At 43.5% G+C, this 23169-nt stretch overlaps 1 protein-coding gene across 1 annotated transcript in view; it reads right to left on the bottom strand.

Annotated features, from left to right (window-relative positions):
• Positions 1-22936, bottom strand: part of WHRN (whirlin) — a 105241-nt gene extending 82305 nt beyond the window's left edge. The window contains exons 1-3 of the mRNA XM_069943394.1: positions 22865-22936; positions 21640-22354; positions 21202-21507 (exon numbers count right to left, since the gene is read on the bottom strand). Of these exons, the coding sequence (XP_069799495.1) occupies positions 21202-21507; positions 21640-22242 (909 nt within the window). The 5' untranslated portion in view covers positions 22243-22354; positions 22865-22936. The remainder of the gene's footprint in view (positions 1-21201; positions 21508-21639; positions 22355-22864) is intronic.
• Between the last annotated feature and the right edge of the window lie 233 nt (positions 22937-23169).

Genomic DNA, 23169 nt, shown 5'->3' with positions numbered 1-23169 from the left:
AGGCCGGGCTGCTCGCTTCCACAGGAGGATGCCTAAAGTTCTACAGGGTCCCCGACGTGGAGGAAACCACAGGAGAGCCGGATGACATCCCATCCCTAAGCAGCAGGAATTTCCCAGGACAGTCTTGCAGACATAGCGAGTGCTTTACTGTGATAAATGTAATGAGTTCCCTTTAAGTCCATGATTAAAATGAAGGACGCTGAGGCAAATCCCAAACAACCAGATCTGTCACCTAGAATACTGTTAATAAACAGCCTGCATTAGCATCAGAGATAGAATGTCTTGAGAGGTGACCATCGGCTCCTTGTCTTGGGTGAATGACCTCCTTACTCACTCTGAGAACATCCCTGATTCTAAATTATGGTCCAGCCATAAAATGCTCAGATTAAGTGCTGTAAAGCTGTCAGGCCGCAGTATGTATGTGCTTTAAATCAATAGTAATAAAGCTTAGAAAGAGGCCCAGTTATCTGTCACATCGTTTTTTTGGCACTACAAAGATGATCTAGTAAACCTCTGTAAGATGGTGCTCCTCTACGGCACAGGCAGCACTAGATAAATGGAGTCCTCTTCAGTGCATAATACAATGGCTCACCGACCGTGCGCCTCTTTCTTTTCCCATAAAACACTTGTTTTTTTAACTCTGCTTAAGAAGTCTTGTCATCTTCCCTTCCCATTACTATCTATAAAGATCATACTCAGTTCTACTACTTCACCCCTTGGAGGGAGTGTGGAAAGACTATGATGAGCGGCTTTGATGGTGCTTAGCAATATGGTTAGCACTGGGAGAAGAAATGACTGGTAAGCGTGGTCTTATCATGTCCAAGCAGCATCCAAAGATGGTGGAGCAAGTATTGTATGTGGTTTAGTACACATGAACGTTTGGTGTGGCAGAATCCGTCGGTGGGGTCAGGAGGCCCCCATATACCCAGATTGGCAAACAATATACTGCTTAAAAAAATAATGCTTACCTACCTCATTTCCCATAGCTCCCATGGTGCAGCAGGGGACAAGAATGAGCTGCAACAGGAACTGTGGGGAATTGGGGTAGGTAAGTATCACTTAACTCACAGAATAGCAGAATATAAAAAAAAACTTTCCCTTTTTTGGGCGGGATTATGCAGCTGTCACTTAATGAGCAGTCTGAGGCTGCCACGTATGGGGTGTCTGCAGCTGTCTTTTAAAGAGCGGTTTGCAGTTGTGGCAGGGGAGATCAAATTTTTTTCTTTTTTTTGGCCAACCCTTTAAATAGATCTTTCCCTAGAAACACTGTCAAATTCTGAACCAAACAATGTTTAGCAGGTCCCATAGGAAAGGAATGGATCGTTGGTCCTGAACACACAATATGCGCCATTCATTCTGTGAAAAATTTTGTCTTCATTCTCGAGATTGGTGGGATCTCAACCATAAGAGCCCCTCTGATCAGCTTGTTATTCCCTATGCTGTGAATAACGTCTTCAGATGTGAACACCCCTTGATGGGCTTTGTAGCTGATATCGTTATGGATCTGTATGTCTGTGGTTGCTATTTGTATGGCGAGTGATGTTATTATGGATGCCCCTGGCTGTGATGATTATGGCGAGCTCAGGCCATCACTTTTTATGGGGCGATGTTGCTGTCACTGTTATATGTGATTGTTATTATCAAAAATCCTCTCCCAGCAGTCAATGCTAAACTAATGCTCATCCTCCCCCTCCTCCTCCCGACATCACATAGTAGCTCCAGTATTATAGTGCTATTGCCATAATCTAATGTTACGGTATATCACTAGCCTGATCGGTGGGGGATCAACCTCTGGGATAACAGATGATGCCGAGAACAAAGCCACAAAGGTCTCTTCAGCTTCTCTCATTCGCAGTGATGCTTCTGGTCAACCACTGTGCAAGGAATTGCAATACGGCCCCATTGAAGTGAGTGGGTTGTACTGAAGTACCCTGCACAGCAGAGAGTCTGGAGTCTCTGTGCAGAGTAGCACTGAGGAAGCCGCAAAGCTTATCTAACGCTGCAGACCCTTCATTTTCAAGCATCAGTGGGAGTCCCGGCTGCCAGACTCCCGCCAGCATGTAACAGCATAGAAAAGTACCGTCGCACTATAGTGGGAAAACAGCTTTAATTTAAGATTGCAGCCATAGTTTTGTAGTCATTGTTGTGGTATAGTGATGCTGAGATGTCCACGCAGGGGACAAATCGAGGCCAAAGAAGTCAGACATAAAAACACCAGGCACATTCACTTTTATTGAGTCTTTTCCATTCTAGTTAAAGACGTTATCCAGGACTTAAAAAACAGCGCTTTTTTATTCCCCCCCCCCCCAACCCCCAACCATTGCTAGACCGAAGAGACTACATTTGGGGATCTTAGGAGCAAGACCCCCACCCATTGCTAGACCAAAGAGGGGTCTCAGGAGCCAGACCCCAACCCATTGCTAGACCAAAGAGACTACATTTGGGGGTCTCAGGATCCAGACCCCCATCCATTGCTGGACCAAAGAGACTACATTTGGGCGGTCTCAGGAGCCAGACCGCCACCATTGCTAAACTAAAGAGACTACATTTGAGGGTCTCAGGAGCCAGACCCCCACGCATTGCTAGACCAAAAAGACAACATTTGGGGGTCTCACGAGCCAGACCCCCACGCATTGCTAGACCAAAGAGACAACATTTGGGGGTCTCAGGAGCCAGACCTTCACCCATTGCTAGACCAAAGAGACTACATTTGGTAATTATTCTCCAACAGACAGCCTGACATAGAGCTAGAAGTATTCTCGCCCCCTGTTGGCACTAATGGTATTTGACAGGAAAATTGCCCAGTAATTGCACACTATTAATTATGTATATCCTATTTTCAGATGTAATTGATTATACATTAAGGCAACGGCTTCTAAGCAGCAACTCTCCAGCTGTTGCTGGCTCTCAGGGCATGATGGGAGTTGTAGTTTCTGCAACAGCTGCACCACCGTAGCCTGGGGAGTACTGTATTGAGGGCATGCTTGGTTCATTCCAATAGATGTCTGAGCGCTATCGGCACACACCCAAGAAAAGCAACATTACTCTGAATCAACACATAGCCCTAAGGTTTACTCCGAGCGCTTCAGTTAATTGTGCCGCAATCTCTTTACATTAATCTTAAATGATCCTCCATGGCTGTTTCATGTGCCGAGAGCAATGATACTGTGCTCATTATAAATGCGATACATAGTCGCAGCCCATATGGCTGGCTCCCTAGATAGAAGACACTGTGATGGTTATTTTTCTGACTGCTCGATCTACCATGCCCGTCGTATGTTTAACTCTCAGACTGCACTGCTTTGTATGAAATCATAGCACACATCTATTTCCCGATACAACATGACATGTAACGTCCCCCCATAGGCCTATATTTCACAGGGATTAATGACCCACCCCCATGAAGACTGACACGCAGTCTGCACCCTGCCCTGGATTAATCTCATGAGCGATCGTGCCAATTAATGTGACAGGGACTCGTCTCTGGATCCTAAACACCAGTCATCCTATTACAGCCACAATGTATGTCTCCCGCCACATGAGAAATGTCACGGCGGATAAGCACAGAGCGGGATTCATGGACCGCAGTATAAACAGAATAAATACTTGTCTTCCCCTGTATAGATTTCAATGTTAAGTCTTGTCAAATCACACAAGCCTTGCAAAAGTGATGAGTGTGTTCTATATTTTAATAGATACCTCATTATTGTTATAAGAAAGCAGTAGTAGTTCTACAAAAAATTAAAGAGGACTTGTCAGTATTAAAAAAGGTTTTATATAATTTTGTAATCTCCAGTACTCTGATACAAATGAGGCTGAGGAAGGTGTGAATGTCAGTCTAAGGGGGTACGAATATGAATCTGGGGGGAGAATATCAGTCTGAGAGGGTGTAAATATGAGGCTAAGTGAGAAGTAAATATAAGGCTGAGGGAGTGTGAATATGAGACTTGGGGGGGGTGAATATCAATATGAGGGGTGTGAATATGAAGCCGAGGGAGGTGTAAATATGAGGCTCAGGGAGGTGTGAATATAAGTCTGGGGGTGTGTGAAAATGAGGGAGGTGTGACTATGAGGATGAGTGAGGTGTGAGTATCAGTCTGAGGGGGTGTAAATATGAGGCTGAGGGAGGTGTGAATAAGAGGATTGGGAAGTGTGAATATGAGACTGAGGGGTTGTAAATATGAGACAGAAGGAAGTGTGAATATGAGGCTGAGGGAGGTGTGAATATCAGTACGAGGGGTGTGAATATGAAGCCGAGGGAGGTGTGAATATCAGTACGAGGGGTGTGAATATGAAGCCGAAGGAGGTGTGAATATAAGTCTGAGGGGGTGTGAATATGAGGCTGAGGGAGGTGTGACTAAGAGGATGAGTGAGGTGTGAATATCAGTCTGAGGGGGTGTAAATATGAGGCTGAGGGAGGTGTGAATATGAGGATTGGGAAGTGTGAATATGAGACTGAGGGGGTGTAAATATGAGACAGAAGGAAGTGTGAATATGAGGCTGAGGTAGGTGTGAATATCAGTACGAGGGGTGTGAATATGAAGCCACAGGAGGTGTGAATATAAGTCTGAGGGGGTGTGAATATGAGGCTGAGGGAGGTGTGACTATGAGGATGAGTGAGGTGTGAATATTAGTCTGAGGGGGTGTTATTATGAGGCTGAGGGAGGTGTGACTATGAGGCTGAGGGGGTGTAAATATGAGACAGAAGGAAGTGTGAATATGAGGCTGATGGAGGTGTGAATGTTAGTCTTAGGGGCTGCGAATATAAATCTGGGGGGAAAATATCAATCTGAGAGGGAGTAAATATGAGGCTAAGTGAGGAGTAAATATAAGGCTCAGGGAGTGTGAATATGAGACTGAGGGAGATGAATATCAGTCTGAGGGAGGTGTAAATATGAGACTGAGGGTGTAAATTAGGAGGCTGCAAATATGAAGTTAAGAGGTCTGAATCAGAAAGGTTGTCAACATGAGGCTGAGGGGAGTGAAACTGGCTTGGGGTGTAGATATGGGAATGAAGAGGCGTGAATCATGTTCACACCCCCTATGCCAGAATGACACCGCTCAGCCTTATATTCACCCCTGTGCCAGACTCATGCCCCCTCAGCCTCATAGTCATGCCTCCACATCTTATTCATGCCACCTAATCCTCATATTTACACCCCCCCAAGCCAGATACATACCACCTGAGCCTCATATTCACTCCCCCACCCACCTTATCTGTACCACCTCATCCTCATATTCACCCTCTGTATCCGAATCATACAACCTTACCCTCATATTTACCCCCTGTACCTGAATTATGCCCCTGATTCATGCAATGGATTGAACGTAAAGGGGGTACAGTACAGAAGGGGAGACATAGCTGGGAGGAGCCGCCATTATTTTCTGGGTCAGATGCTGGAGAGAGAGAAAGTGAGTGCGTCATAACAGGAAGATGTCCATTGTGATTCAATGGATTTATCTGCTGTTTGCAAACAAATGATGCGTCTGGTGCTTTCCAGCAGTGACCCTCACTCCTTGTTGTCATAGCTATGGCTAAGTATGGCTGACACAATCCAGTCCATACAATAAAGACACATGAATGTATTGCAATACTGTATAGGACATGAATCTTTCCTCCTCCTCTTTCAGGAAAATGAACTGATAACTGGATCAATACTCCGTATTATATTAAAGTGTCGGCAGACCTGTAAATTCTCTAAATTAATTCATATATTTAAAGAGACTGCCAAAAATCTCTGTGCGGGAGTACGCTTGATAAGTGTCCAGGCAGCGCTTACGGTAAATCCTCTTTATAGGTGGAGATTAGATGGTTCTTTTCCAGCCACTGATGATGGGTTGTGCCCCTGGTGGGGGTTATAGTGCACTACAACACAATACAGTACATCAAACCCCCGTATGTGAACCTGTTAGGAGGTCAGACTTTCTCAGTGTATCATAGTAAAAAAATTAAAGGGGTCATGCCAAAATAAAAAGTTATCCCCTATCTGTCTTTATTCCTAAAAATTAAAGGGTTATAAAAAATTGTCCACTTTCTTCCAGAGACAGCATCACTCTTGTCTCCAGTTTGGGAAAGTGAATGGATCCTAAAGGGATACTCTAGCAAAAATCTTTTTCTTTCGAATCAACTGGTTTTAGAAAGTTATATAGATTTGTAATTTAATTCTATTTAAAATCTCAAGTCTTCCAGTACTTATCAGCTGCTGTATGTCCTGTATGAAGTGGTGTATTCTTTCCAGTGTGACATAGTGCTCTCTGCTGCCACCTCTGTCCATGTCAGGAACTGTCCAGAGCAGAAGAGATTTTCTACAGGGATTTACTCCTGCTCTGGACAGTACCTGACATGGACAGAGGTGGCAGCAGAGAGCACTGAAAAAATACAACACTTCCTGCAGGACATAGGGACTGTTATGGACCACAGGAAAAAGGCAGACACGGACAGGTGGACCCTAGCCTGGAACCTGCCCCTTGTTCCTGCCTACTTACCACAATCTGCCCTAGGCAGCAGTGGATAACTGGGCGACAGTCCCTGCACTGGGTAGGTGTAACACTGAACAAAAACAATAAGGCAAGGTCGACAGTTCAGGATAGGTGGGCAGTAAAGGGACAAAAATAAGATCCAGAGAATAGTCAGAAGAAAAGCCAAAATCACAACCAGAGGACAACAGAGGTAAAATAAATTAGAGGCGGACGGATCGGGTCATGTAGCAAACAGTCGGATAGCGAGGATAGTCAGGATACAAATGCAGAGGGTCAGAAAAGCCAGAAGATACACAGGAGAATACAGAAGTTCAACACACACAGAGTGGGAGAAGACCTGTCAGTCACAGAATAAGCAAACCAAAGTTACAGTAACTCCGAACATACCAGAGTAACATAACAGAGGCAAGTCAGGTGTGACTGATGAACAAAGCCTGAGCAGAGTGAAGAAGCCAGTGTTCAGACTGCTATAAATGAATAACAAAAAAAGCCAACAATAAGCGACCGAGCACCACGAGCTGAGGGACGTGCCGAGCTTAAAACTGGTGCAGACATGACAATCAGTATAAACATATATACTCAGGATTAGTATGGATATCTAATATCTACTCAGGATCAGTATGGATATCTAATATCTACTCAGGATCAGTATGGATATCTAATATATACTCAGGATCAGTATGGATATCTAATATATACTCAGGATCAGTATGGATATCTAATATATACTCAGGATCAGTATGGATATCTAATATCTACTCAGGATTAGTATGGATAGCTAATATATACGCAGGATCAGCATGGATATCTAATATATACTCAGGATCAGTATGGATATCTAATATATACTCAGGATCAGTATGGATATCTAATATCTACTCAGGATTAGTATGGATATCTAATATCTACTCAGAATTAGTATGGATAGCTAATATATACGCAGGATCAGCATGGATATCTAATACATACTCAGGATTAGTATGGATATCTAATATATACTCAGGATCAGTATGGATATCTAATATCTACTCAGGATTAGTATGGATAGCTAATATATACGCAGGATCAGCATGGATATCTAATATCTACTCAGGATTAGTATGGATATCTAATATATACTCAGGATCAGTATGGATATCTAATATCTACTCAGGATTAGTATGGATAGCTAATATATACTCAGGATTAGTATGGATATCTAATATCTACTCAGGATCAGTATGGATATCTAATATCTACTCAGGATCAGTATGGATATCTAATATATACTCAGGATCAGTATGGATATCTAATATATACTCAGGATCAGTATGGATATCTAATATATACTCAGGATCAGTATGGATATCTAATATCTACTCAGGATTAGTATGGATATCTAATATCTACTCAGGATTAGTATGGATAGCTAATATATACGCAGGATCAGTATGGATATCTAATATCTACTCAGGATTAGTATGGATATCTAATATATACTCAGGATTAGTATGGATATCTAATATCTACTCAGGATCAGTATGGATAGCTAATATATACGCAGGATCAGCATGGATATCTAATATATACTCAGGATCAGTATGGATATCTAATATATACTCAGGATCAGTATGGATATCTAATATCTACTCAGGATTAGTATAGATATCTAATATCTACTCAGAATTAGTATGGATAGCTAATATATACGCAGGATCAGCATGGATATCTAATATATACTCAGGATCAGTATGGATATCTAATATATACTCAGGATCAGTATGGATATCTAATATCTACTCAGAATTAGTATGGATAGCTAATATATACGCAGGATCAGCATGGATATCTAATACATACTCAGGATTAGTATGGATATCTAATATATACTCAGGATCAGTATGGATATCTAATATCTACTCAGGATTAGTATGGATAGCTAATATATACGCAGGATCAGCATGGATATCTAATATCTACTCAGGATTAGTATGGATATCTAATATATACTCAGGATCAGTATGGATATCTAATATCTACTCAGGATTAGTATGGATAGCTAATATATACTCAGGATTAGTATGGATATCTAATATATACTCAGGATCAGTATGGATATCTAATATATACTCAGGATTAGTATGGATATCTAATATATACTCAGGATCAGTATGGATATCTAATATATACTCAGGATTAGTATGGATAGCTAATATCTACTCAGGATCAGCATGGATATCCAATATATACTCAGGATCAGTATGGATATCTAATATATACTCAGGATTAGTATGGATAGCTAATATCTACTCAGGATCAGCATGGATATCCAATATATACTCAGGATTAGTATGGATATCTAATATATACTCAGGATCAGTATGGATATCTAATATATACTCAGGATTAGTATGGATATCTAATATATACTCAGGATCAGTATGGATATCTAATATATACTCAGGATTAGTATGGATAGCTAATATATACTCATGATCAGCATGGATATCTAATATATTCTCAGGATCAGCATGGATATCCAATATATACTCAGGAGGATCAGTATGGATATCTAATATATACTCAGGATTAGTATAGATATCTAATATATACTCAGGATTAGTATAGATATCTAATATATACTCAGGATCAGTATGGATATCTAATATCTACTCAGGATTAGTATGGATATCTAATATATACTCAGGATCAGTATGGATATCTAATATCTACTCAGGATTAGTATAGATATCTAATATATACTCAGGATCAGTATGGATATCTAATATCTACTCAGGATTAGTATGGCCATCTAATCTAGATTCAGCATCAATATAGACATCTAACATATATTTGGGATCGGTATAGACATCAAATATATATTTAGTAGAGATAAGTCCAATCATTTGGCATTTGATTGCCGAGGGCACAAGTTGGATGCAGCCCTAAGGAGACCAGCCTATGGCCCATGTTTTCCCAGACTCCCTAGGGCTACATCCTTCTTCTTCAGCCACCAATCAAATGCCAAACGATCAAACTCAAAATGCGCTCATCTCTAATATTCGGTATTAATATGGATATCTAATGTATATACAGGATCAGTATGGACATCTAATATTTATTCAGGATCAGTATGGACATCTAATATTTATTCAGGATCAGTATGGATATCTAGAGGGAGATTTATCGATACCGCTGTTCTCATAAGCCGGCTTTAAATAAAGCCCTCCATCCAATTACCTGGCTGGATTTGTATCTCATATATATTCAAAATTGATATGGACATCTAATCTATATTCAGTATTAATATAGATATCTAATATATATTGTGGATCAGTATGGGCAGCTAATCTATATTCAGTATCAATATGGACATCCAGCATTTATCCAGGTAAGTGCCGAGGCCCAGAGAGGTAGGGGGGCCCGGTGGTCTAATGTTCAGCCTCCTCACTGTAGTGCAGGGTGAGGGGCTGAAAAGAAGACACAGAAGTAGCCGGACCTGTCAGCGTCCTGCACAGAGAGAAACAGGGTGAAGGACCTGATCACATGACCCGCAGGTCCTCAACCGTACAGTGTGGAGATTGGCCCAACAGAGAGGAAGAGGAAGACGACTGAGCTGTAATTGCAGCGTGTCAGTCAGTCAGTAATGTGTGTGTCTGTAAGTGTTGATGTCAGTAAGTGGCAGCGTCAGTGTCGGAGTAAGGGGGTCTCTTTGTCAGTAATGTGTGTGTGTGTGTCAGTAATGTATCTGTAAGTGTGTGTCAGTAATGTGTGTGTCAGTCAGTCAGTGTCAGTAATGTGTGTTTGTCTATGTTAGTGGTGTCTCAAGTGATTGTGCATAGTGCATACCTCCCAACTGTCCCGGTTTCCGCGGGACAGTCCCGTTTTCTGGGTGCTGTCCCGTGGTCCCGGAACGGCCCCCCGTGTCCCGCTTTATATGTGGCCCCACCGAAAAAACAATAAACCAGTAACTCACCTGTCCTCCGGTCCCTGCAGCTCCTCTCCCGGCAGAGCGCGCACTGCCGTCATCCTCCGGGGCGGGCAGCAGGGGAACAGAGACACTGACTGTACCGGAAGTGATTCATATAGAGGCTGCAGGTCACTTCCGGTACAGTCAGTGTCTCTGTACCCCGCTGCCCGCCCCGGAGGATGACGGGAGTGCGCGCTCTGCCGGGAGAGGAGCTGCTGGGACCGGCGGACAGGTGAGTTACTGGTTGTTTTTTTAGTCGGGCCACACTAATGGGGGATTGGCTACTATGTGGGGCGCTATATGGGGGGTTGGCTACTATGTGGGGCGCTATATGGGGGGTTGGCTACTATGTGGGGGGATTGGCTACTATGTGGGGCACTATATGGGGGCATTGGCTACTATGTGGGGCACTATATGGGGGCATTGGCTACTATGTGGGGCATATATGGGGGCATTGGCTACTATGTGGGGCGCTATATGGGGGTTGGCTACTATGTGGGGCACTATATGGGGGATTGGATAATATGTGGGGCGCTATATGGGGGCATTGGCTACTATGTGGGGCACTATATGGGGGATTGGATACTATGTGGGACACTATATGGGGGATTGGATAATATGTGGGGCACTATATGGGGGATTGGATATGTGGGGCACTATATGGGGATTGGCTACTATGTGGGGAACTATATGGGGATTGGCTACTATGTGGGGCACTATATGGGGGCATTGGATACTATGTGGGGCACTATATGGGGGCATTGGATACTATGTGGGGCACTATATGGGGGATTGGCTACTGTGTGGGCACTATATGGGGATTGGCTACTATGTGGGGCACTATGGGGGCATTGGCTACTATGTGGGGCACTATATGGGGAATTGGATACTATGTGGGGCACTATATGGGGGGATTGGCTACTATGTGAGGCTCTATATGGGGGATTGGCTACTATGTGGGCACTATATGGGGGGATTGGCTACTATGTGGGGCTGTGGGGCACTATATGGGGACATTGGCTACTATGTGGGGCACTATATGGGGATTGACTACTATGTGGGGCACTATATGGGGGCATAGGCTACTATGTAGGGCACTATATGGGGGCATTGGCTACTATGTAGGGCACTATATGGGGGCATTGGCTACTATGTAGGGCACTATATGGGGGCATAGGCTACTGTGTGGGGCACTATATGGGGATTGGCTACTATGTGGGGCACTATATGGGGGCATTGGCTACTATGTGGGGCACTATATGGGGGCATTGGCTACTATGTAGGGCATTATATGGGGCATTGGATACTATGTGGGGCACTATATGGAGCATTGTATACTATGTGGGGCACTATATGGGGGATTGGCTACTATGTGGGAACTATATGGGGATTGGCTACTATGTTGGGCACTATATGGGGATTGGCTACTATGTGGGGCACTATATGGGGGATTGGATACTATGTGTGGCACTATATGGGGGATTGGATACTATGTGTGGCACTATAATAGGGGATTGGATACTATGTGGGGCACTATAATGGGGGATGGGATACTATGTGGGGCACTATATGGGGGATTGGATACTATGTGGGGCACTATAATGGGGGCATTGGCTACTATGTAGGGCATTATATGGGGCATTGGATACTATGTGGGGCACTATATGGAGCATTGTATACTATGTGGGGCACTATATGGGGGATTGGCTACTATGTGGGCACTATATGGGGATTGGCTACTATGTTGGGCACTATATGGGGATTGGCTACTATGTGGGGCACTATATGGGGGATTGGATACTATGTGTGGCACTATATGGGGGATTGGATACTATGTGTGGCACTATAATGGGGGATTGGATACTATGTGGGGCACTATAATGGGGGCATTGGCTACTATGTAGGGCATTATATGGGGCATTGGATACTATGTGGGGCACTATATGGAGCATTGTATACTATGTGGGGCACTATATGGGGGATTGGCTACTATGTGGGCACTATATGGGGATTGGCTACTATGTTGGGCACTATATGGGGATTGGCTACTATGTGGGGCACTATATGGGGGATTGGATACTATGTGTGGCACTATATGGGGGATTGGATACTATGTGGGGCACTATAATGGGGGATGGGATACTATGTGGGGCACTATATGGGGGATTGGATACTATGTGGGGCACTATAATGGGGGATGGGATACTATGTGTGGCACTATATGGGGGATTGGATACTATGTGGGGCACTATATGGGGGATTGGATACTGTATAGGGCACTATTCAGTCAGCAGGATGTGGTAACTGTAGGGGAGTGGCTATGGAGGGTCGCTATGGGGGCATGGCTATGGAGGGTCGCTATGGGGCGTGGCTATGGGGACCGCGGCGCACATGTCCCTCTTTGCTCTTTCCAAAAGTTGGGAGGTATGCATAGTGTGTGGATGATGGGTGCATAGTGTGTGGATGATGGGTGCATAGTGTGTGAATGGGTGAGGGGCCCGCTGAGGCTCAACCAAGGGCCTGCAAAAACCTGGAGTCGGCATTATGGACATCTAATATATATTCTTTATCAATATGAATGTCTAATATATGTTCTGGATCAGTATAGACACCTAATCTATATTCAGTCTCACTATGGACACCTAATCTATATTCAGTCTCACTATGGACACCTAATCTATATTCAGTCTCACTATGGACACCTAATCTATATTCAGTCTCACTATGGACATCTAATCTATATTCAGTCTCACTATGGACATCTATTCTATATTCAGTCTCACTATGGACACCTAATCTATATTCAGTCTCACTATGGACACCTAATCTATATTCAGTCTCACTATGGACACCTAATCTATATTCAGTCTCACTATGGACACCTAATCTATATTCAGTCTCACTATGGACACCTAATCTATATTCAGTCTCACTATGGACACCTAATCTATATTCCCATCCCCATGATGTGTTAGTGATATGTGGATTATATGTGACATATGGGACGCTGGTCGGATCACAATGCACTTGAAGTTGACAGAGAAATGTGGATCTTGTCAGTAACAATAACCCCCAGCATGGTGACATGAATATGTTTTCTCCAGCATCCTTCTACACACGCCCGACGTTGGCTGCAGACGTGTGTGCGCAGCTGGTTTGTACGCAGCATCTTATCACCGCAGTCTCTTTCTACAGATCGTCTCGGTAATGTGATTACAGCGTGTAGGTCACGCCAAGAAGGAGCAAACACATAGCATCAGGCAATTCTGCTGTGTCTGGGGCATGAACCAGAGCACATGGAGCCGTCACCTTTATCTGCAAGGCCCCTTAGCACCAAAGTATAACACAAAGGGGCTATTCCAGCTCATTATACTTATCTATCCCCTGTCCCCAAGTGACTGCTGGGATACCAATGATCTGGACAATGAGAGGACGCGTGCTGGTCTCCAGTTCTCCTACAGACTATGGCCAGAAAGATCTTTAAGTTTGCTATGGAAAGGAACCCTTGCCGGTGGACAGCTTCCTCTAAAAACTACAATTCCTTAAAGAGACTCTGTCAGTAGGTGTATACCGTCCTTTCTAAGGGTAGTATAAACTAGTGACAGAGAAACTGAATTGAACCATGTATCACTTACATTGTTCTGTGCAGCTGATCCAGAGATATCCTCCTGAATAACATAGACAATAAGGAGTGCTCTACATTATGTGCATGTGCTCAGTAGTCCTGGATATTCATGAGACGCAGAAAACTCTGCCCACCAGCTGCTGATTGACAGTTACCTATTCATGCTGATAGGCCGTTAGCTGTCAATCAGCAGCTGGAGGGCGGGGGGAGGGGTGTGGCAAGAATCCTATTCTCCTGCATATTAGAAGAACGGCTGAATAGAATGATGTAAGTAATACACCGATCTGTTTAGCATTTCTGTCACTAGTTTATGCTGCCCTTATTTAAGGTATCATCCAACTAGTGACAGATTCCCTTTAAAACTAAAGCTTTGTCTTTCAAGGCATGATGGGAATTGTGGTTGTGTAACAACTGGAGGGCCAAAGGTTCCCCATCCCTGCCCTTTAGTATATACACCCTAGATGAGTACAAGCACTCAGGCACATATAATAAAGAAATGAATATGTGACTATATCAGCAACGTCCCCTAATTGTATCCCGTGGTATAAATATTTCAATCATACCGAATCAAAGGATAAAATGAGGAATCAGGTAGGCGAGGGAGCGGGCATACGCTTGACTACAATGCTGTAAAACGTGCCACCCTTAATTAGGTGCTCAGTCATTTCTGCGACGTCTTATCTGTGATAAGTAGTAGAGGAGCACCAATTATTAACATCTCCTGGCATTGTGCCCAGATATAAAGCAGGTTTTGGGATTAATGGAACATATTTTAATTAATATTGTGTTTGCCTATTTGCCGCTGTCATGTAAAAGTTATGCAAGTTAAATGCATTATTTCTAGGATAATAAGGCTCCAGGGAAAGAGATAAAATGCGTAATTTACAGTAATTTAATAAAAAGCTTAAATCGCCATATATTATAGTAGTCACCAGTAAGAGGACTGTACTTTTCGGTGGTATAGTGCACTGTGAGGGTTTCCTTATCTTTATATTAAGAGCAATGACATCTTAAAGGGGTAAAAAAAAAAAAAAAAAAAATTTCAAATCAACTGGTTTCAGAAAATTACTGAAAGTACTTATCAGCTGCTGTATGTCCCGCAGGAAGTGGTGTATTCTTTCCAGTCTGACACAGTGCTCTCTGCTTCCACCTCTGTCCATGTCAGGAAGTGCCTGAAGGAGCCAAAAAATCCCCCTTTTTCTGCTCTGGACAGTTCCTGACACGGACAGAGGTGGCAGCAGAGAGCACTGTGTCAGACTGGAAAGAATACACCACTTCCCGCAGGACATACAGCAGCTGATAAGTACTGGTAGACTTGAGATTTTTAAATAGCAGTGAATTATACATCTATATAATTTTCTGACACCAGTTGATTTAAAATATTTTTTTTTTTTAGCGGCGTTCCCTTTTAAATTGTATTTTCATCTTAGCTTGAGCTCCACCGCTGTATATGGAACCTCCTTGGGCTCCAATGAAGAAATGGATCCAGCCACAAGATGACATCCAATATAATCTTCTTTATTTTAAGGTCACAATCCACATGTACAAATAAGCCAAAGCGTTTCGGGTAAATCTAACCCTTCGTCATGGCATACATTATATATCACAAGGACACGTACTCTGTATCTGTCTACCCTTGTATGCCTCTGGAAGAAATTAGGGACATGCATGAAACTAATTCTTTCTTCCCAAGTCAGGCTATTTCCTTTCCTGCTCCCCCATCTTATCGCTCACTTTTAAAAACGGCTCCATCTTGACAGAGGAGAGAAATATTAATTTACTGAGAGAGCAGGTTACATGCTGCCCATATAAGTCTATAGAGAGGGAGAGTAGACCGCAGAGCATCCATAAAGGCTTATGGTGAGTGGTTTTATCTCCCATTGAAGTAAATAGGCTGCAGTACACCTTTGCCACCGCTACACAGGGAAGAGCGCCAACTGCGTCCGGCTCTCTATTCACTGAAGTACGCTGAACAGCTGATTGGTGGGGGTGCCAAATGCTCATCTACTATTGATAGCCCATTGTGTGGATAGGCTATGAATTATTCTATTTTTCTATGCACTGACTTGCTGCAGCCTGTGCAAATGACCCTTAAAGGGGTTCTCCGGCGAAAATCTTTTTCTTTTAAACGTTATATAGATTTTTAATTTACTTCTATGTAAAAATCTCAAGTCTTCCAGTACTTATCAGCTGATGTATTCCCTGCAGGAAGTGGTGTATTTTCTCCAGTCTGACACAGCGCTCGCTGCTGCCACCTCTGTCTCTGACAGGAACTGTCCAGAGCAGGAGAGGTTTTCTAAGGGGATTTGCTACTAGTCTGCACAGTTCCTGACATGGACATAGGGGGCAGCACAGAGCACTGTGTCAGACTGAAGAGAATACACCACTTCCTGCAGGACATACAGCAGCTGATATGTAGTGGAAGACTTGAGATTTTTAAATAGAAGTAAATTACAAATCTATATAACTTTCTGACACCAGTTGATTTGTAAGAAAAAGATTTTCGACGGAGTACCCCTTTAAAAAAAACTGTATGAACATCCTCCAACCAGCTGACTGAAACAGGGCCACCATAACGTTTGTTGACTCCCCCACCCACATAGTGTACAAGCATAAACATGACACAATGGTATAAAGTGCTCTAATGCCATAGTACTATACACTGCAATATTACCAGCAAAAAGTGAGCAAAAACCAGTATGTATCTGATAATAGCTATACAATGCTTTCTAACTATAACTGCAATCCATTACCTATGATGGCCGTCACAAGCCTCACATGCCGGGATTCCTGTACATAAATCCTGAGTTACTGTAATGGTCTTGATTCATTCCCGTTAGAGCCCTGCATCGGTATCCCACGCAGTTACTACCCTGGGTCATAGTCTCTGTGGAAGATCTGTATTCCATCTGGAGATGTTTGTGACGTCCTTCTGTTCTCCTATTTGTTATTATACTGTTCCATTCACATGTCCTAATAATGGATCTGCTTCTTAATCAAATCGTTCTAAGAAGCCTTCTTAGAAACTCTTTTATGGAGATTCTATCCTAGTAACAATGTGATGGTTCTTTTAACATATGGTGTTTCCTGCAATTTTTTCTTTTTTTTCCCATTGAACATAATAGGATAAACTGCATAGAAAAACACACCGTAAAAGCGATGCTGTTTCTTAACTGCTCTGTGTTATGTGGATGTTTCTATATCCCAATCACTAACTAACACTTTATCAGCAAATGACTCTTTTCGGGAACATATCAGGCAAACGCGGCTGTCTGGTAAGAACAGACGGTCGCTAATAATGATCATGATAATTATTAGCGGCTGTTTATGTTACAAGACAGCCGCCTTCCGCGATATGTTTCCCCTTGAAATTACAGAACCATAAAAAAAAATTCTCTAGTGTTATCTCATCTCCTTAACTAAAATGTTTTTTTGGCCAATTATCTTTTGGAGAAGTCATTAAGACACAGATCACTGTTTTCTCCCTGCACTGTGGATGTTTACTCAATGGCCTCAATACAAGCAATGAACAGAACAAATATTTGCTAGTTTAGTTAGAAAATAAATTGTGTTTAAATCAACTGTTGCCAGAAAGTTATATACATTTGTAAATTACTTCTATTTAAAAATCTCAAGCCTTCCAGTACTTATCAGCTGCTGTATGTCCTACAGGAAGTGGTGTATTCTTTCCAGTCTGACTCAGTGCTCTCTGCTGCCACCTCTGTCCATGTCAGGAACTGTTCAGAGCAGTAGCAAATCCCCATAGAAAACCTCTCCTGCTCTGGACAGTTCCTGTCACGGACAGAGGTGGCACCAGAGAGCAGTGTGTCAGACTGGAAACAATATACCACATCCTGCAGGACATACAGCAGCTTATAAGTACTTGAAGGCTTGAGATTTTTAAATAAAAGTAATTTACTAATCTGTATAACTTTCTGACTCTAGTTGATTTAAAAACATTTTTGTTTCTCTGGAGTACCCCTTTAAGGATCACATTTATTAGTGTTTAATATTGAAGCCTGATAACGATAATTGTAAAGTGTTCACTTTACAAAGATGGCTGCTAGACAAAAACATATTCATATTTACATCTCTACATCTGTCTTAGTCTCAGAATAGTCCAGAAGAGGGTTTGCTAACTTGCCTTCCAACACCAACTACAGTGGTACCTTGGTTTAAGAGTAACTTGGATTAAGGGTAGCTTTACACACACCTTATTGCAGCGAATTTTCTGCAGCAGATTTGATCTAAATAACTGAACACAGCATGCAGTGAATGCACCCTAAGAGCGGTTTGCAAGAAGAGCTCACAGTTTTCCAAAATTGTAACTTGGTTTAAGAGCATTGTTTTGGTTTAAGAGCTCCCTGTACTGGGTGGGAGGGGGAGTGGGGGAGGGACATGGTCTGCACAGAGTGGTCTACAACCCTGTACTCTGACCCAGGAAGTCTCCCTCACCTTCCAAATCATAGCAGATCCACTTCAGGCTGGGGTGTCCATCATGGGACAGGACTGTGGAGGTAATCTCTCCATAGCTGTAACCCCTCTCTCCCCGGACAGAGAGTGCTGCTATACTGTGCCCACATCTGCCCTGCTCATTCTTTTATACTCCCTGCAGTCTCTGTCAGCCCTTGTGTTTCCCATCCTCTCCATTCCTGCTATAATGTGACTGCACTTACACACAGCTATACACACTGCTGCTATAATGTGCCTGCACTTACACTCAGCTATACACACTGCTGCTATAATGTGCCTGCACTCACACTCAGCTATACACACAGCTGCTATTTTGTGCCTGCACTTACACCTGGCTATACACACTGCTGCTATAATGTGCCTGCACTTACACTCAGCTATACACACTGCTGCTATTATGTGCCTGCACTAACACTCAGCTATACACACTGCTGTTATAATGTGCTTGCACTAACACTCAGCTATACACACTGCTGCTATAATGTGCCTGCACTAACACTCAGCTATACACACTGCTGTTATAATGTGCTTACACTCACACTCAGCTATACACACTGCTGCTATAATGTGCCTGCACTTACACTCAGCTATACACACTGCTGCTATAATATGCCTGCACTTACACTCACCTATACACACTGCTGCTATAATGTGCCTGCACTTACACTCAGCTGTACACACTGCTGCTATAATGTGCCTGCACTTACACTCAGCCATTCACACTGCTGTATAGAGAAGTCTCTGTCACTGTCCTCCTGCACAGCTCTGTATTCTCACTTCCTGATTCCTCACATGTTGAACACACACCCCTTCCCCATTGCTGTCATGTGACCACACAGACCTCTGACAGCAGCCCTGATTCTCTATTCTTACCTGTTGTACTACGCTACTGCATTGTGGGGATCTGAAGTTCCATCCTCTATCTACAAACTGCTGCTGTGTTATCAGGTTTATGCAGTCACTATACATTATACTCCACATGCTGATTGCTATACTGAACAGTAACTTATAATATCACATATTCAGCTGTTTCTCATTGTTTGTTTCATCTGTTTTACATGTTATTCAAAATAAAAAATCATTATTTTTGGAACATGGAACCAATTGTCTGCATATCAGTGATTTCTTATGGGATAAGTTGCTTTGGCTTAAGAGTGGATTTGGATTAGAAGCACGGTCCTGGAACGAATTATTCTCGTAATCCAAGGCATCACTGTACTAGGTTGGATGTGTTTTTTTAGCATAGTTCCATTGAAGTGAATACTTCTGGATTGTAATACCACACACAACCTGAGGACAGAGGTGGCACTGTTCTGCAAGAAAGTAGATGTGCTTTTTCTAATCCTGGATAACCCCTTTAAAGGTTGACAGTCACTACTACTATGTGTCAGTCACTACCTGCTACTTATTTTCTTCATTGTTGGGCATCTTCTATGTAAATCCAGATTAGCTGCAATATTATAATGGGAATCAATTATCCACCCTCTGTCCTTTCACACTATAACTTGTTCAGAATGGCTGCTGTGCATACACATAAGCACTACAGCCTCTCCATGCAGTCAGTACAATGAATACAGAAATAGAATAATTATAAACTTCAAATAAGTAAACCAACATTGAGGTGGGTTAAAAACAACCTATACTCACCTGTCCTCCACTTCCACAAGGATGCTCCCAGACCTTGGTCTTCACTGCTACTTCCTCAATGATGTGCAAACAGTGCCGACTCAGCCAATCAGTGGCTGAGGTGGGACACTGCTGTGGCCAGTGATTGGCTGAGTGGGGGAAGTTCCTGCGGAGACAACACTTCATCAGGAGAAAGGAAGTAGAGGTGATGACTGAGGCAGCTGTGGGGAACCGGCAGAGGTGAGTATTGGTTGCTTTTTAACCCACCCCCAGCTATATATACATAAGTGTAAATATGCAGTACCGTAAATTTCATATTTAGAGACCTATAGGATACAGGGACACCCCAAGTCATTGCATACTTAGAATTACTGTACAGTTCTTTCTTACACATAGTAACTAGTCATACCGCTGACATCATATAAAAGTGATCATTAGAAGATGTAATTATTCAAGATGGTGACCGAAATGAAGCTAACTCTGACTTACTAAGAGGGTACGCCAAGGGTTGGGGGTTGCATATTAGCTGCTCTTTTTTGACCCTCGGTCTGCACTTCCTGGGGGTCATTATAGTACAGTAAGTACAAACATAGTTCCTGTTCGGTTACATAGGAATCTGTAATACATGCATCTGTATTGATAGTTTTTAGGTGTATTTTTTGTTGGCAGCCTCCGGAAGCAGTCTCCTGCGCCGCACATGCTCAGGCTTATACAGCCATCATTTACAGAGATATCCACAAATGTTTTGTCATTGTTGTGAAACAAGTGGCATCTCAGCTGTCTCATTAATGCGATGCGGTTCAGGGATAACTAGAAGGTAATTCGTAATCTCGGCAGAGTTTCAATGGCTTTTACCTGTATAGCTATAGACTATGTGACTGCATTGGATATTACAGTACATCATGTCATGTCGGTTTCCTGCCTCTCACAATACATGACGCAGCAGAGTCCTGCACACCCATCCGCCTGGCACCACACGTTGGTTACAATGATGGAATGATGGAGTGTCCTCCATCTTCATCTAGATATATAGGCATAAGGAGCTTACCTTTACTGCCTCACTGTGGGTGACTCTGTCAAGTGATCGCCCATTCGCCTTTATAATCTGGTCCCCAACTCTCAGTCCTTCAGCTTCCGCCAAAGAACCAGGTTCAACCAGCGACACGTAAATACCAATGCCATGTTCCACGCCACCACGGATGCTGAAGCCGAGACCGTCTTGGTTTTTGCTTCGTTTCAGTATCACCTGTCGTACATCAGGTTTGGTGTTGGCAACTGTGGTGCCTTGGTGGCCAAAACCCCCCGAAGTTGCTCCTGGATATGAAGCGCCAGCGACCAAACTAGGACTATGTGACTGATTGTTGAAGGCAGGAGCTGTCCCTGGTACTGAGGGACGAAACGCAGGAGCTGTCCCTGGTACTGAGGGACGAAACGCAGGAGCTGTCCCTGGTACTGAGGGACTAAACGCAGGAGCTGTCCCTGGTACTGAGGGACTAAACGCAGGAGCTGTCCCTGGTACTGAGGGACTAAACACAGGAGCTGTCCCTTGTCTTGGATTGCTAAAAGAGGGAGCAGTCCCTGTTACCGGGATATTAAAAGCAGAATTTGTTCCTGGTACTGGGGAGGTGAAGGCTGGAGCTGTCCCCGAAATTGGGGTGCTAAATGCCGCAACTCTATCGGATAAGATGTCACCAAATCCGGAAGAGCCTGGGATCAGGTCCTTTATATACAGCCCCTCCGAAGTATACTGGTCAAAGAGTAGCTGGTCGGACCGGGGGATAACAAGACGAAGCATGGGGAAAAGTTGCCTCTGGTCCTGGGGGCGCAGAATAAGGCGCAATGTCCTCACCAGGTCAAATACATTTCTTCGAGAGTGGTAAAGTCTCAAACAGTGCAAAAGCTGTTCCCGCTCGGGGTCGCTCAGAAGACGGTTCAGAGCTCCGTGCAGTCTACGAACATTGGAAGAAAGGACACGTCCGATATCCCCTGAACAAATCGAGCCAGATGATGAGGAATGGATGGACCCTGTTAGAGACTGGTGTATGGAGCCCCTCGGTGAGGGGTGAAGAGTACCTGACTCTGAATTCATTGCCCAATGGCTGCAGATAGTGTCAGGGTATCGTACATCTGGGCAACTTTAATGGTCCCATGAGGCACTTCTGTATGCCAGATCGTCTGTGCTGCGTCTTCACCAGGACCTGCTAAGGAAGAAAAAAAATCTTCATCTCTTCAGCTCTTTACTCGCTGTCAGCCAGTTTGTCCCCTCTTCACGCTAGATGTAATCTCCAACGCTTTCTAAGATCCAACCCTGCTTGCCCTTCCAGACTTGATAATTGCAGTGTCTAACACGTCAAGGTCCCTGACATCTTACGGTCTGGTGTTTTCACGATCCTCTCTCACAGTCTATCTCCCCTGAAACAGTCTTTTAAGTCTCTGCTTCTGCTCCGTTCGGTGTCCTCCCTCCCCCCTCCTCGTCTTCTCTATTTCTCAAGGTGATTCTCTGGGTCTGTTGCCCTCCTCTCCCTCCCGTTCTTTGCCAGCCACAACCAATACTGAGGACCATTATTCATGTAGCAAGGACTGAATCCCTCTGATAGGGTTTCTGACTTTATCATCTAATTCCAGAAAGTCTATTTTTTTTATATCCCGGTACTTCTTAATCTCCTGGTCCCATTTTGCCCCCCATCCCCCCCAGTCATTGTTGCACTCACCTGGTCTCTCGCATCTTGCAGTCTCTCAGCCCCCTCGCTCTGGTCTTGTCATTCTTTCACAGTCTAACAGGTGTCACTCCATACCTCTCTGACACAGGTGATGAATTTCAGACGCAGCAGATGTCTCTCCCCATCTGTCCTGTTATACAGGTCACTCTTTTTTCTCTCTCTCTTTCTATAGACACCAGTCTCCGCAGTCTCTTTGTAGATGATCTTTTTTTTTCTGGTCTCCTTTTCGAAAGCAACTCTCTTTCCTATGACTCCATACAGATACGTCTGTCTCTTTGTCACTTTAAATTTCCCAT

This window comes from Dendropsophus ebraccatus, chromosome 10, assembly GCF_027789765.1.
Source record: "Dendropsophus ebraccatus isolate aDenEbr1 chromosome 10, aDenEbr1.pat, whole genome shotgun sequence".
Taxonomy (NCBI): Eukaryota; Metazoa; Chordata; class Amphibia; order Anura; family Hylidae; genus Dendropsophus; species Dendropsophus ebraccatus.
Note: the sequence above shows the minus strand (reverse complement) of the source record. Positions and strands in the feature narration are given on the sequence as shown.